Source organism: Solanum lycopersicum, chromosome 10, assembly GCF_036512215.1.
Source record: "Solanum lycopersicum chromosome 10, SLM_r2.1".
Lineage (NCBI taxonomy): Eukaryota > Viridiplantae > Streptophyta > Magnoliopsida > Solanales > Solanaceae > Solanum > Solanum lycopersicum.
Genome location: NC_090809.1, coordinates 59,982,154 through 59,998,097, shown reverse-complemented (window position 1 = coordinate 59,998,097; position 15,944 = coordinate 59,982,154). Strand labels below are relative to the sequence as shown.

The 15,944-nt window shown below is 31.0% G+C and overlaps 3 protein-coding genes across 3 annotated transcripts; all 3 read right to left on the bottom strand.

The window, feature by feature from the left end:
* Positions 1 to 10: 10 nt before the first annotated feature.
* Positions 11 to 4,814, bottom strand: LOC101248629 (UDP-URONIC ACID TRANSPORTER 1). The gene is made up of 4 exons (XM_004249195.5): positions 4,198 to 4,814; positions 2,358 to 2,461; positions 630 to 858; positions 11 to 515 (listed from the first exon to the last, which is right to left on the bottom strand). The coding sequence occupies exons 1-4, from the start codon at positions 4,648 to 4,650 to the stop codon at positions 369 to 371; spliced, it is 933 nt and encodes a 310-aa protein (XP_004249243.1). The 5' UTR covers positions 4,651 to 4,814; the 3' UTR covers positions 11 to 368.
* Positions 4,815 to 7,400: 2,586 nt separating this feature from the next.
* LOC101247478 (alpha carbonic anhydrase 4) lies at positions 7,401 to 10,333 on the bottom strand. Its single transcript, XM_019216010.3, has 7 exons — positions 10,116 to 10,333; positions 9,468 to 9,685; positions 9,075 to 9,181; positions 8,590 to 8,692; positions 8,153 to 8,311; positions 7,987 to 8,040; positions 7,401 to 7,590 (listed from the first exon to the last, which is right to left on the bottom strand). Exons 1-7 carry the CDS (start codon positions 10,195 to 10,197, stop codon positions 7,525 to 7,527), a joined length of 789 nt encoding a protein of 262 aa, XP_019071555.1. The 5' UTR covers positions 10,198 to 10,333; the 3' UTR covers positions 7,401 to 7,524.
* Positions 10,334 to 11,153: 820 nt separating this feature from the next.
* LOC101247769 (uncharacterized protein) lies at positions 11,154 to 15,336 on the bottom strand. The gene is made up of 6 exons (NM_001320224.1): positions 15,101 to 15,336; positions 13,448 to 13,685; positions 12,312 to 12,479; positions 11,742 to 11,788; positions 11,615 to 11,655; positions 11,154 to 11,517 (listed from the first exon to the last, which is right to left on the bottom strand). The coding sequence occupies exons 1-6, from the start codon at positions 15,203 to 15,205 to the stop codon at positions 11,424 to 11,426; spliced, it is 693 nt and encodes a 230-aa protein (NP_001307153.1). The 5' UTR covers positions 15,206 to 15,336; the 3' UTR covers positions 11,154 to 11,423.
* Between the last annotated feature and the right edge of the window lie 608 nt (positions 15,337 to 15,944).

Below are 15,944 nucleotides of genomic sequence, written 5' to 3'. Positions count from 1 at the left end.
AGCAATAGGATAACAGAAAAGCATCAAGAGATTATATTGATCTACTGTAACAACATATCATCTGATACAGCTACATACATCCTATCACATTGGCAAAAAGAATTATAACAGTTCCCATCCCTCGTCCCCTATAACGTTAGTGCAACAACAGAGAAACCAATACAACTGCATACATCCTATCCGTCTTGAACAAAAGGGACGAATGGAGATGATTTTCCAGCCCCAGACCCTTTTTCCATTTCGTCTCTTGATCTGTTGGCCACTACATTGCAATGATGATCTATGTATCACTAACTCTACCGTGCATCTAATGTTCAAGAAACAAAACTGGGGACTCACGACTTCAGAAAAGAAAGCCGTGTCTGAGATCATTTGATTCTTCTCTTGGATTCCCCATAAGCAACAACCCCCATGACAGTCATTGCATAGCCCGCGATGCCAATAAAAGTAACAGGATTACGGAAAAGAAGTATTGAGATAACAACAGCCACAGCACCCTTGGCATTCCCTAGGACCTACAAATGGGTCATGCACATAGAACAAAGTTGTTTAAAATAGGTAAAAGTAAGCTAAAATATGACTACAAATTGGAAAAAAAGGGGAAGGGGTAAGAGGAGGAGAGTGCAAACCTGGAGTGTTAATGCACTAGTATGCTTGGTTACCAAAAAGTTCAACAAGTTGGCCCCATATGCCATTATAGAGTTGATCAAAATAAGTAGGACCAGGTATCGATGTGTTATAGCAAGCGTAATAGTGGCATCTATCATGTTGGGTTCCATTACGAGCGTTGCAGGCAGTAAAACTAGAACAGCAATTGGCGACATGTAAAGCAGTAGATTCATGGAGTTCAACTTTTCCCTAAAAAAATTACAGCAGATTAACATTACATGTAAAACAGAAGATCAGGTTACAAACGCGGTCATAAAAGTGAAATATAACATGTATAAGCGAAACAGATGAAATAAGCTATAATTTATCAAAATCATGACAAGGCTAAATATGATAATATATACTGAAGTGATGGTCGTTTAAGTGTTGGAGATGAAAATCAACCACAACCTTTGATCACATGGAAACACCAAAAACTATCTTCTCGCATATTCCAATCTTTGGAAACTTGCAAATCTACAACATGATCTTGACATAATACAGGATTAGAGGATATTTTTGTTATACAAAAAGTGGAAATGAGCAACAAAGGACTTTTGACTCCTCATTGTGGTCTTTCAACCCTTTTAAATTTTCCACTATTCATTTTCCTTCAAATAATCTACTATGCGAAAAGAGGAGCTACATCTCCTAGCTTTTTCTTTTCCTTTTCCTGACATCCACCTTCTCCCCCTTCAACATTGTTCTAGGAAGTACCTAGCTTTATCGAAGAACAAATACCCTAACGAACATAACTGCATAGCAGAACTGCAACATAGTAAACAGTAGTTCATATTCTCCTTAAGTAACAGTTTCGAGCACCGATTATGATACTTAACAACTTCGCTGTGTGCTTGTGTACCTGGATTTGGGTACTGGATTTTATGGAGGTATTTGGCTTTAGACATGCCATTTGGGCCTCCATATAATCTGGGCCCTTATGTTTGTGATACTAACTTGTCAGCTCCTGGATTCACACCCATTTCTGTCCTTTATATGTGGTTATCCTTGCATGGCTTGTATTGATGGACTTGTTAAGGTTTGCTCAACCCGCCTATGTCCATGATAAGGCCTGATAATATTGCACAATTTTGATATTGTTGTGTGTATTCCTTCCAACTGATTTGTGGGGACATCCGTTCTAGTTCAATTCATTGACTTCAAAACTTAACACCTCCTCTGAGCCGCAGACTTTTCAACGGTTTGAAGTAAAGTATATCACACTTTTGCACACCTATTTGTTTGTTTTACTACTGGACACATAAGAAAACTGTTCCAGCATCACTCACTGCTGAGGGAGATTGATGGCCAACCTGCTACCTCCTTATAGGACTCCGAAAAGGCAGCCATTTTTCAAGATCTTTTACAAGCTTTGCATACATAAGTTCCTTAATAACCCTTTGCATCGCCATATGATCCAGGTAAAGGACTTGTCAAAAAAAGTCAAGAGGTTTCATTGCCGTTGCTGTCAAACTGTTTTTCACAATGCGAATATGTCCCAAGGCTACCTCATTCCATTTCATCTTTTAAAAGTCCCGCAAATACATAGAAATGCATTGTTGTGGAGTGAGAGTTCACATAGACCCGGAGGAACATGGTTGTATATATATTCCATAAACTGACTAGCATAAGGATAAAAAAAAGAACCACCAACAAAGAACTACAATACTAAAAACTTAAACAGATGGCAGGAAGTGGAAATTACTAACCCTTCATTGGAAAGAAGGACGCCTTGAAGAACAGACTTAAAGGCTCTAGCAGCAGTTGCACCTATACACATGATAAATCCATAAAGGTGGAAGCTTGGCTCACCCTGTCAACAATTAAGATACTTATCAAACCACTAAAAGATCACATCAAGTAAATGAGTCGTTGGAAAGAGGATAGACGATGTCAACCAGTTGAAGAGGTTTTACATTCAAGATGTTGAATGTTTTCTCTTATGAAGGTGTAACTGATTTCAAGAACCAACAAGCAAAATAGACTAAGGATTTAACAAGACAAAATATCTTGCATACAGGTAATTCCTGCTAGTGCACAGCCATTACACTAATATCATTCGACTGTATTCAAACTATATTTGCAACTTCAGTAAGCTAATTTAGCTTACTCTCCATTAATTATTAGCATCTTTGATGAACCTTAAGAATTAGAGGGTAATTTTCCTGAAGCACGTGATTTTGTTTAAAAACCTTTCTTCCATTTTCACTCTTCTCAAAAGGTAATTTATGTCATATCTATCTGAAGAAAATATAACTTGAAACTTGACAGGTTTGGAGTTTATCAAAATATCCGATGACAAGGTATTAAGGTGGTAACATTTTCGTTAATTTTCAAATAAGGTAAGAAAGATATACATTACCTTGTTTTGTCACATGATAGACCAAATATTCCAGCTTTTCAAGCCTGCTTATTACTTAAAACTTGGAATAGTTAATTAACACTTCCTATTTACTTCAAATCCTCTACTTTGTTTGGATGGTTATTACATATCATTTCATGTATTGTACTATATGTATTGATGAATACATCGCTGGATAGAATGTATCGTTTTCCATTGTTACATAATGCACACATGAACAATTTGATGGACAAACTTATAAGAAAAGTAGGACACGAGGTAGAACTATTATAAAAAGGAAGATTAAGAATAAAGTAGGATTACTAGATAATAAGCAAAGATAAAATGAGAACAAAATATAAGGTAACGGCGTGATCACACCAAACCGGTGCTACATAAAAAGGGACTTTTTGTCGTTATGTAACGACGGATTTAAGGATACAATACGAGTAACAATCAAAACAAACATAGCATTTAAACTAACAATACAATACAATAGGTAACAACCATCCAAAAAAGATATTAAATTCTCACCAGCAGACTTTGGATCTCTCAGTTTGTTAAAAGTCTATTAATCATAAAATGGCGACAACATTTGAAATCAATTTCAACAATATAAGTGCATGGTAGAGAAAAAACATTAGAATTTGCATAATGTATTAAAAGAGCAAACAAATCCCAGATCTGATCTCAAGCTGTAAGATTCACACTTCAAAAGAAAACCTTCAAAACCTCCAATTTTGTACTAGCAAGTATAGATCAACTACAGTAGAGGAAAACATAGAAGATCCCAAAAGGCTCAGAAAACAAGACAAAGATTCCTCTTTTACTCATTAAAACCAAATCACAGCAATAAGACTCAGTGATTCACACTTCAAAATCCTCCAATTTTGTACTAGCAAGTATAGATCAACTACAGTTAGAGTAAACATAAAAGATCCAAAAGGGTCACTCAGAAAACAAGAAAAAGATTAATCTTTTAGTCATAAAAACCAAATCACAGCAAGATCAATAGAAATCAAACAAACAAAACTTCAAAACTGAACCAAAAATCAAATCTTTAAACATTTTTAACACACCCCACTAGGAAAGAATCCTCTTTATACATAAAAAAAAAAAAACAAATCACAGCAAGATCAACAGACAGCAAATTACCAAACTTCCAAAATTAACCCAAAAATCAAATCTTTAAGCATTTTTCCACATACCCCACTAGCAATCACAACACCAGCAACCACAGGAACAAGACAACCATAAGTAATCCAAGCTTCCCTCTTCTGAGTGATCAGATAAGCAAACAAAGCTGTGAAAAACGGTGTCGTTGCACCGACAGCTTGATTGAATGATACAGGAAGATACCTTAAAGAAATGTTCCCACCCACAACAGACCCACAAAAGACAATGCTAAGAGTAGCAATTCTTAAGAATTGAGACCTTGATTTGATCCTCTGAAAAGGTACAATCTTTAAGAAAACAATGGAAACATAGCTAAGAACAGCACAAGCTGACATATGACACATTGTGAGGAAAATAGGGAAAGAAAAACCATAGTTTGAGAGTAATAATTTGTTTAGGAGAAGGACACCAATGTTGGATGAGTACCAGAAGATGATAAGTGAAGCAATGAAAAGGGTTTGTTTTTCTGATTGTGCTGATGACATTTTTGGGTTTGTGGGTAAGTGAATTCTTGAATTTGTGAAGGAATTTCAAGAAAATTTCAATGAGTAAATCTTGTTGATGGGAATGTGTGTTTTGTTTTTCCTCAGATTGAGGAAATCTTTCACTATGTTTTTTTATTTGGTTTTTTAGTATGCAATGTGTGTGCTTTTTGGGAATTTTTGTTAGATGTGTGTATAGGTGGAAGAAAGAGAAACAAATAATTTTTTAAAAAAAATAAACTTTTTCCCCCATAATTTGAATTATTTAAGGGGAATACCAAATAAGGTAAAAAATAAAATTCCTATTTTAAATTATAAAAAAGAAGATAATTCCTTGCAAGATAATATAGAGAAAAAAATTAATTAGTATTTTCTTGATTTTTTAAAGTGGAGTGTCCATTTTAGAAAAATGATCAGTTAATATAGAAAAAAGGAGTAAGTGTTAAGTGTCAAAAATATATTTAAATTATCTTAATTTTTTATTTTCACACGTGAAATATTAAAGGTATGAGTTTGCTATCTGAACTATGACCCAACACACATCTCGATTAGTTTATGATGATATATGTATACTCTCTCATTTATTTAAAACTTTTGTCACGTGACATTCTATGTGAAAAATAATTCGATCGAATTCATAGCAAATCTAAAAATAAATGAATGTTAGGTTAAAGTTTTGAATTTATTAATGTATAAATTAATTTATTCTAACAATGAAAACCACCATTTTCTTGTCTATCTTTGTTAGTCGTAGTCTTGCTTATGTCGTGTTATTGATATCTATGAAAGGGAGAGTTAAATGTTTTAAAGAAGTCAACTTAATATATATTTAAAATATTAATGCATACGCAAATAGAGTCATGATATATGTTAAGTGGATCAAGATTTTACGAGTAAACATGCTTACAAACATTTTTACACAAATATTTTTGTCTAATAAATGTATATATAGGTGTGTTTCGCCAATCAATTAATGATAGTTCAGATAGAAAAATTACTTTCAATGGTGTAGATTCGAAATTTTCTCTCTCTCCTTCACTTATTAATTGATTATCTTAATTACTAAAAATAATTATCTCATATTAGTTGTTTATCTTAATAAATCAAGAAATCGTTAATTCAGTTTTTTTCTATATTTTCTTATGATTAAATTTTTTTCAAGTGTTTACATTTGTATTTAAAATATCCAAAATTTTTTGAAAGGAATTAATTAGTGAAATTATCTTTTTATTTATAATTTCTTAATATGCATATAAAAAAATGACAAACTAAATGAAATAGAGGGAGTAATACATACTTTAAATATGTTTTTACTCTTTAACTCAAAAATTTACACACTCTCATAATAGTATCAAGAAAAATAAATGTGTAACTCGTGTTTTTATTATATTAAAAGAATTAAATAAAGATGTTACAAGAATTAAATGTGATGTTAATTATTGATCCTGCTTGATAAATTTATATTTAGACAATTTTTTGATAGACTTAAAATCAATCCCATATTTTATTTAGACTATACTATAATATATAAGAAGGGAAACAAATTTCACAATCAATTGAGGTACTTTATTTTTCAAATGAGAAAGAAAAAATTAAAAAGAAAAAGAAAAGAAATCCACAAAAATAAAAAGTGAAAAAGGCCCAAAAAGTACTTTATTCTTTGTATTACACAGACAAAAAAAAAAGAGTACAAAGTGATTAATTCCTACATATATAATTAGACATTTAAACATTAACTATAAACATATATTTATACTTCATTAAATTACTTTTTGAGTTTTGACTTATGAGTCAAGTTTGAGAATTAGTCAACTTAATTTACTTTCTTGTTGTCAATCATATTAATTAGAAATCAATCTACAGTTTACTACTTCTATAAAATCATATTTATAATATTTTACTTATGAATTATGAAGTATTAATTTAATAAGATTGTTTAGAATTGACAAGCGTAAATAGTTTTCATAAATTATCGTATTTTCATATTAATAAAAAAAAATTAAAATCTAAATTACATGTTTAAACAAAATTTAACTTCTAACTTTGACTATTAATGGAAGCAAAGGGATTAATTGGTCAATTACTTTATGCTAATGATGCTACATTTTGCATTTGTACAACATAATTGTATTAATAGAAAGCACACAACATTTATTATGTTTGCTTACGTATCGTATGTCATATTATATATATGCAATATTTATAGACGAGAATACACGTTTTTCTGTTAGTTACGTATCATATGTCATAAATGCAACACGTATTATATACGTTATACGTCGTATACCACAAATTTTAAACTATTACAAATAAAACTCTAATATTCACGTGAAGAAGAATGCAAACAAAGTCATTAATCACGACTCACAAATTTCAAATCATGTATTATTCAACTTTGATTATTTCTTGATTATATAAAAAACAAATAACCTCTTGTGCTATACAAGAACTCAACTTGAAGAGAAGATAATTGTTTTCCTCTATTTTTCTCTTTTAAGTTTTAACTGAGTTATAAATAATCTGATTATGTAAAAATAAATATTTTTTGTGCTATCGATACGTAAAATAAGATAGCGTGCATGTTTTGAAAAGAAAAAAAAAGAGACAAGCATATATATATATATATATATATATATATATATATATATATATATATATATATATATATATATATATATATTTGCTTTGAGATATACATGTGAACCTCATCTCAACTATATATATGTGACTTTTAATTGGTTTTCAAATATATCTATTTAAAAGATAATTTCCAATTACTTGACCACCATAAATAGGCTATATTTAAATAATTACAACAATATTGCAATGAAGAAACACTTTTTTTTTCTTAAAAAATTAACATGCCATCATCTATCTTTACATAGCTAGATACACTGGTCTTCTATGTAAGCCTTGAACTGGTCTTGCATTTGCTTCAAATCCCTGTAAAAAAAAAATAATAATAATAATATTAAAATCGCATAAAGCATCCAATATTGACAGGGTTTGATAAAAGAGAGCACTAAAACGAGTGTGATTAGACAATCTATCTTAATATAAATATATCAATGATTTTTTCTTTAAAGTTCGAACTTGAGAGACAATTTTACTACTTCTTGAAAGACTCCCTTTCGAATCTATGCACGACTTTTTTAATCTAAAATAGTTTAACATGTGATACCACACGTACTAACATCTTATGATTAATTTTAATATTTCTATCTACGTATATTTTTTTATTCATAAAATTAAAAAGTTATATTTTCAACATTCGATGTTTATGAGTTATTTTTAATCAGCTAACTCAAACATTATCTAAAAGAGAAGTTTAATACTTACATCATGAACAGCATTTCTTAGTGCCATCATTTGTTCCATTGACACAGTCCTTGCCTAAATTAGCCAATAAAATAGTCAATGATTGCAAATTAAAAATAAAATAAAATATCTTTTTCCCCTTTTTGTATAATAATATAATTTTTATAAATAATTTTCAAATGAATACCTCGTATAATACACTCCAAATAATACCCTCAGTGCATGGTGGAACAGTGAGTGAACCAATGTATCTATAGAAAGGTTCAGCTTTGACTCCAAGTTGTTGAGGGTTAACAAGTCCCAATTTAAGACCCTTATCATCAACTCTCTTCACGTGGCCTATTAACTGGTCGCAAAATCAAAAATTTCGTTAAAATATTTAAAAATTAATTTAATATACAATTATTTTGATAAGGTCAAGTAATAACAATCCTTCATTGAATGTGATTACATAGTTGAATAGACAAAGAAGATAATGACAACAAAATTTATGACATTAGATTGAAGTGAAGTGATATGATCGATGACACGTGTTCAACGCCAAATCAAGTGACATAAACTTGTCATTATCCTTCAAATTAGATAAATATTACGCGAATATCAAACATAGAAAAAATTAGATACCTGATCAAGAAAAGGGTTAGGCGCTCCAATTTTGAAGGGTATAGCAACCACAGCTAATCTACCATCATCACTCTGATGAACCATATGGGCTTCCATACCAAAACTGTAAAAGATTTTTCGTTATTCGTGTCAGCATTTTTGCTTTCGATATATATCAACTAATTAATACTTAAATTTAAGTTTCAACTAGATCTCCAATTAGCTAGCAAACTCAAATAACAATTACTTATTCTGTCTTAATTTATGTGACACATTTCGACTTTCGAGATTTAAAACAAGTCAATCTTTGACCATATATATTTTTTTATATTTTTTAAATTGTCAATTATTGTGACTTATAGTACTTTTTTCATAGTAAATAAATTTCATTTTAAAATTTTTGAAGATTTTATAAGCAAATTCTTAATCAAATTTAAGCTGTTTAACTCACGAAAAATGAAATATGTCACGTAAATCGAGATAAAAATACTATAATATATACAAACCTTTTTCCATCAACTTTGTGCTCAGAAGGAGTATGCCAATGGCATTGTTGTAATCTGTACTCAGTACCATCAATGTTGATACTTCCTGCATCTGCTTCCCATTGCAACTGTCCCAAAAAACTCGATTGGACTCATTATTTATCCGAGCGGATTCAGAAATTTCAAGAAGATAAATATCATATACTATAATAAAAAGGTTCAAAATTTATATTTGATGATTTAACTTATATATTATATTCATATCATAAATGAAATGCACTTTTAATCGACTCAATCTAATAGCTTATAGACTTAATAAATAAAGGATTTATCGAATAAACTATAATTAGGGGTTTAAATAATTTTTTTTTTTATAAATATGAAATGTACCATAATTATTTTAGAGTTACGTACCTTGATATCATGACCTCTGTTAACTATCATAGCAGGGGCATTTTTGTAGTTAGGTTTCAAAAGAGGGATAGTAGTGGTAATTTTCACACTCTTATTACGGAAATTAACGGGAGACTGAAATAATCCAGTTTCACATAATTTCCATTCGAATTTAATCGTACCCCAACTTTCTGGTCCTTCTGTTGTTCCCAACAAGTAATTAAATTTTGACTCATCATCTGTTAGTATTGTGTCGCAAAAAAAGATAATTAATAATCAAATACAATACAAAAATATTTTATACAAAAACATAATTCAATAAGAAAGAAAAAACAAAATCGCATGGTCAAAAAAGGTGAAATTAAAATTCAGAAAAGGGTTATACTTACCTTAAAATCATAAAAAAATAGAATAATTTTACCTTTAGTTTGTTTTAGGTATTAAATTAATATTCAACGTCCAATAACTTAAGAATAATTCTAATCCTTTTCTGATATAAAACATCAAGAAAGAATTATCTATGATACATATATATAATTGAATCGAAATTTTCAAATTATTAAAAAACATTAAAGGGGAATCAATTATAATTCATATAATACATAAACATAATTTTTTTTTGACATATTTATATCTATATAATTTTTTCGATTGAATAAAATAACATACCAACTTCATTAGCATTGCATATTGTGTATGATGAAATGAAGATAAATGCAAACAAAATTGGGAAGAAATTTGTGTTGGTCATGTTTGGTGGTTGTGTAAGGTTGCCGGCCGTTATACAGTGGCGGTTCAGGTGGTGATGATGGTGGTGCTGGATAACCTTTTAATATATAATTTTTTTTTTAAAAATGTGATTTTTTTATTTTAAAAAAAAAACTCAAAAAGGTGCTAGCAACTACAAAAATGGAAGAAAAAATGTGAAATTTATATAGAAAATTTATGCGTTATTTTAGGAATTTATGGGGGATGTATGGCATTAAAATAGGAATTAATTAATTAGTTACCAATGAATATTATCGATAGTGAATTAGTTACTATTTTTTTTATCGTGGATAGTAATATCCTTTATTTATAATAATAATTAAGTTAATTTTAATTGTATGATAATCTTTTTTGGGAGTGTATTATTGGTAAAACTTAAACTCATTTTAGTATAATCATTAATATTATATCATAACCAAGTAAGGATCAAATTAAAATTGTCAAAATACTTCAATATGGATTATTAATCTACTCATCTATGTATATATATCTAGTTCTTTGATAGAAAATTCTTCGTCAAATTTCAAACATTTCATTTTTTTTTTAAATTGCTTAGTTTTTTCACAAGCATCCTACCTCATACGATTAGTTATACGGGAGAAGCATTTGCCGATCATCAAAGCCCTCACTTTAATTATGTTGTGCGAGATCATGTATATGATACGGCAAACTTATAACAGAGGATATAAATGACGATTTCTCTATAAGATTTTACTACTAGTCGGTCAATCCGGTTCAATCCCATGAAAAAATTGTATAACCGCGTCTAAATATAACTAGGTTGGAATTGAGGCGTAGTTGATGATGTTATATATCCAAATCAATTAACAAAAACTCTAAATTTCTCAAAAATTAACAAGGGAAAAGAAAGAAAACCCAAAATATAAACTTTGAATTGAAAGAAACTACTCTATAGAACAACAATAGGAAGAGAAAATATGAAGAGAAAATACTGTATTCTATGCTTCAAGTACTTAAAATGATTCATACATAAGTAACAATTTGTATAATCCAAACTATTATAACATTCATTGTGCCACCAGCAAGTTGCTAATGAACAAACTCCTATGACATTTTAGCAAATTCATTCTACATTCCAAGACCAACATTATCGAAACGTTGTTCACTCTCCCTCATAGACAACATGTAACTCGCGCAAATTAACAGATTTGCTCACTCTAAAACTGTCAACAGGTGTCGAGATTTTCACTAATATGCCCCTGATGTAGATGCCTTCAACTTCTTAGGTGGTGGATTACCCCCAGAGAGTATCACATAAGAGTAGAAGCAGAACATTGCAGCGCTGTAAAGTTTAACAACAAATTGAAGATAACATTGCACAGTTACACCTGGTAATGAATACTCGAGAAGAGAAGAAAGAAAAGAAGACGCTGCAATACCTGATGGCAGCAAAGAAGCCAGTAGGGAACAATTTTCCTGTCTGCAAAAACAAAACAAAAAGACCTTTTTAATAATGCAATCCTGGGAATAAGCCAACAGAAAGTCTTTGGCAATATGAAGAATTACCAGTGAGAAGGTCTGCATATTCTTCCACAGAAGGGTCGCAGCAAGTACTGCAGGACAACAGAAGGGGAAAATCAGGAATTAGCGGAAGGAAGATATATTCTGCTATACGTATTAGCAGGTCAGGGACCAGAAAAGATGGAGTTCATAAAAATATGCAACTCTATAGAAGATATGCAATTGTATAGACACAATACGTAAAAGTGAATCCAAACACTGAATTAATTTCAATTAGTAGCAGCGTATTTTGAAAAGTTAAATCGAAAAATGCAAGATCAAACTGTGGATGGAAGTTGTTAAAATTTGAAGTGCACAAAAAATAAAATTTAGCCTTGGCAACTGATATCAATGTGACATCGGTCCATAGGTCTATCACATTATGGATGCCATTGTTATTGAATTATGGAGTAATAAACATTAAACATATCTATGATCACATAGAATTTTAAAACTGATATCAGATCGGAAGAGATTTACGATTTATGCCCTAAGGAAGTGTTCCCGGTTCACAACCAATAACATGCAGACTGTCCAACAGCCACAAAGAGATGAGGCAGAATAAACGGCAAATACCTGCTTGACCCAATATGAACGGAAAGCTAGTTTTCCCTTCCCGCCACACCTTCATGCTAATGGTGCTGAGGGCCAATAATGCACCTCCAAAAAGAACACCACTGCTTAATGTGGCAGGATTTCTTGAGAAAATAAAACCAATAAATCCTCCCGTGAAAACAAAACCACCTGTGAAGAGAATCAATGAGTTATTACCAGATCTCTAAGAAGTAACAGAAGAGATTGCGAAAATGTCAAATCATTGTATCTTATGCCTAGTGCTTTTATAGACGCTATGTACAATACAATAGTTAAAAGTAGTCTAGTGTCAGTACTGTAGAACATTGAAAGACTTATCTATTGATGTGCCTATATTTAGAGCACCCCCTCAAGGAAATGCTTAAGAAATGTACCAAGTTTATTACATGTGCACCTAACATGGGTATAGCCAGATAAGTGTTGCCCACTCACATATGAGATACATTTTCCAGAATTGGCGGTCTTGCAGGTTAAAAGAAATGTAATAAACATTTATCCTGATGTTCATAACAGAATTGACAGATGAGAAGTGAATGAATAGGCTTAAATTTCCAATAAAGAAAAGACCTTTACATAACAACTCTTGATCCTAGTCTATAAAATCAAGTTCTCTTCATTTTTCTGTTAGTAAATCAATAAAGTTCTACTTTCAACTGACTCTTGGATTTAAGAAAAGGACCAAGGATTGAGTCATCAGCACATTGTTACAGTTCATAAGTGGCATTCTTGACTTGGAAATGTTTAGAAATTACTTGAAGGAAATACACTAAGATTTCATTTGAAGAAAGGTGGAGAGCATAGTGTGTCACCTTCATCTTCTTATTCAATAATCAGCGAGATCACGGAGGATTTTTTTCTAAAAAAAGAACAAAATCAACTAATATGTGATGGGCTAAATATAAAGAGATTCTAAAGACCTCTAAAGTCTAAACTGGCTGAATTCACCAGTGGACAAGGGACCAAGTTAACAAAAAATGGGAGATGATGTGGCAAAGGTGAAAAATTGACACTAGTTTGTACCACTAGACACATTGTAAAGAGAAATATGAAATATGGAACCTCTTAATAGAGAAGCATTAGATGTCCTCTGCCTCCTCAGAGTATAAGATGAAACTCACCAAAGGGAATTCCTAAACAGAAATCATGAATTTTTGCAGCCTTTTTTGGCTGGCTGCTGGAGTTCTCTTGCACTGACTCATTTATTTCTTTCTCAGAGACATATTCTTCTGGTGCAGAATATGAGTTTGATGAAGTCCCATTAAGTGATTGCGATGAATCAGTTGCATAACTTAAAGTGGTCCGGCTCTTTAAACTGGATTCATCTGTGCCATGTACATCGTTACTCATAGAGATTACCTGAAATCCATGATAAACGAAGTTTGTCTAAGTGAAGGAATACAGACTCCACATGGCGAGTCACTTCCCTAGAGAACAAAATGTCAGGCACCGTACTAAAATGTCAAACAAATTAACATTTAACTCTGAGTTTGCTTCAAGAAAACATAGAAAGAAAAAGAGCGAGAGGGAAAGTATACACTAGCTTACAGAAGGTACAACTCCTAAAATCAGAAGAACAATAAGAGATCAATTGAGTATACTTTGTATGGAAGCATCATTGAAGATTTAAGGGTATTTTAGATTTGAAAAATTAGGCTCCCAGAGGTCCACTCTGGCCTAAGTTTAGATGTTATATGCTTGTTTTGTAAAGATAAATATAGAAGTAGTTTCAGGCTCCATCTTTCATCTATTTTATGAGCAAAATCATATTCAGAAGGGGGAAGTATGCATCAATCTTTCGCTGAATAAATTATGATCACATTAAAAGTAAGTAATTTTAGTGGTCAAAACATATCAACCAATCAATCAACTATGCCTCAAGGCTCAATCACAAACTGGTTGGGGTCGACTATATAAATCTATAATACCATTCTACTTTATTTGGGCCCATTCTTTTGTGTCCAACCATATGATTGCTGAATATGCTATATAAGTTTATCAGGAGAGTAGGAGACACTACTTAGAAGATAAGTCTCTAAAGATGAAATCTTATCAACAAAAAAAGATGATTGAAGCTCTAAATGATCACCACGACAAAGCTTACAGTCTTACACAATATATCACTGGAGAAAAAACATACAAGGGTACTCAATAAACAGAGCAACACAACATCTCTTAAAATTCTTTCATTTCCCCAGCACTAGCCCCCAAACAGTTACAGGCAGATTCAAGACGCAAGCTTTCTCTTATACACGATAACATACCACATAATTTCATTTCTTTCATGCTTAAGGCACTATTTAGAATGGAACCCGATACCCCTTAGAACAAAGTCTGCTCCTTCCGGTGAAAGGAATGAAGATCTTTCATATAGACAACCGACAGACACAGACATATACAAACTGAAAAAATAAGGAACTAAAAGAGCTAGTCTTTTAGTGGGGATGATCTAATTTACTAGTGACAGCGAAGTTCTTTGGTAGTTAGCAAGGGAGAAAGAGGATCAACTAGTTCTGTGAGGTTCATCACCATTCTTGAAACTATGGATACCAACTAACAACATAAACACATACTTCAAACAAAATTTCAACTATAACATGGTTCAAGCTCAAAGAAATGGATGCATCCCTAACATTCATCAGAAACCACTAGTTTCCCAATACCCCAAATGAAATTAAGAGGAAAAAATGTCTTGGCAACAGATAATGGACAAACAAAATTCTGGGGTTCCAAAAAAATCAATTCTTGATGTAAAAAAAGGGAAAAGATTGTACCTTTAAGGAAAAAGTAGAACATGGTTGCAATGGTCGACTGTGAAACTGTACTAATCTGCGATTGATTGAAGAAAAACAAGAAAGCTGAGAAATTGCTAAAGACATAGCTGCTTACTATGGATATTGAATCTTGATTTGCTTCCAAAGATTTTCCCAGCCTACAAAAATCAAGAGAACTGTGTATTTTGAGTTTGAGAAAGTCAAATAATGTTAGGTGCATACAATTAATAAACTTTGATTTTTACTATGAAGTAGTAGTAGACAGATTCTTATGAAAAATCAAACAGTTTCGTCAGATCTATTTTTCCCCTAAAATTATATTTGAATAATTAGTGGGTAAAGAAAATAAGGGCAGAGACAAAAAAAAAAACAAGAATTCTTGACATGTTTTAATTTTTTTTTAATCATTTAAGCTTACTAACTAATTAAAGATTTACTTTCACATAAATTTAACATTTGAAAACAATAAAAATATAATCTTTGATATAAATACCAAGGTGAGTAATTTTTTGTTGTTGTTGTAGTATACAATATTAATATGAGTTAAAGTAGGTTAATTATTTTATTTTTGACATAATAATGTATATGTATTGAGGTATTTAAGTTGAACCATGAATAAATACACATAAAAATGCAAATTGATCCTATATTAGATGGTAAGCTAGGAAATATTTAAGCTTACAAACACATTAATAGGACGACTTATTTTCAAGCTATTAACTTCTCTAAATTTCTATAAACTTTTTTTTTATTTATAAACTTTTTGATTTACCTTTGTATATTTGATATCTACATTAAAATTTAATTTAAATTAAATTTCACATCAAAAATAATGAAGATGATT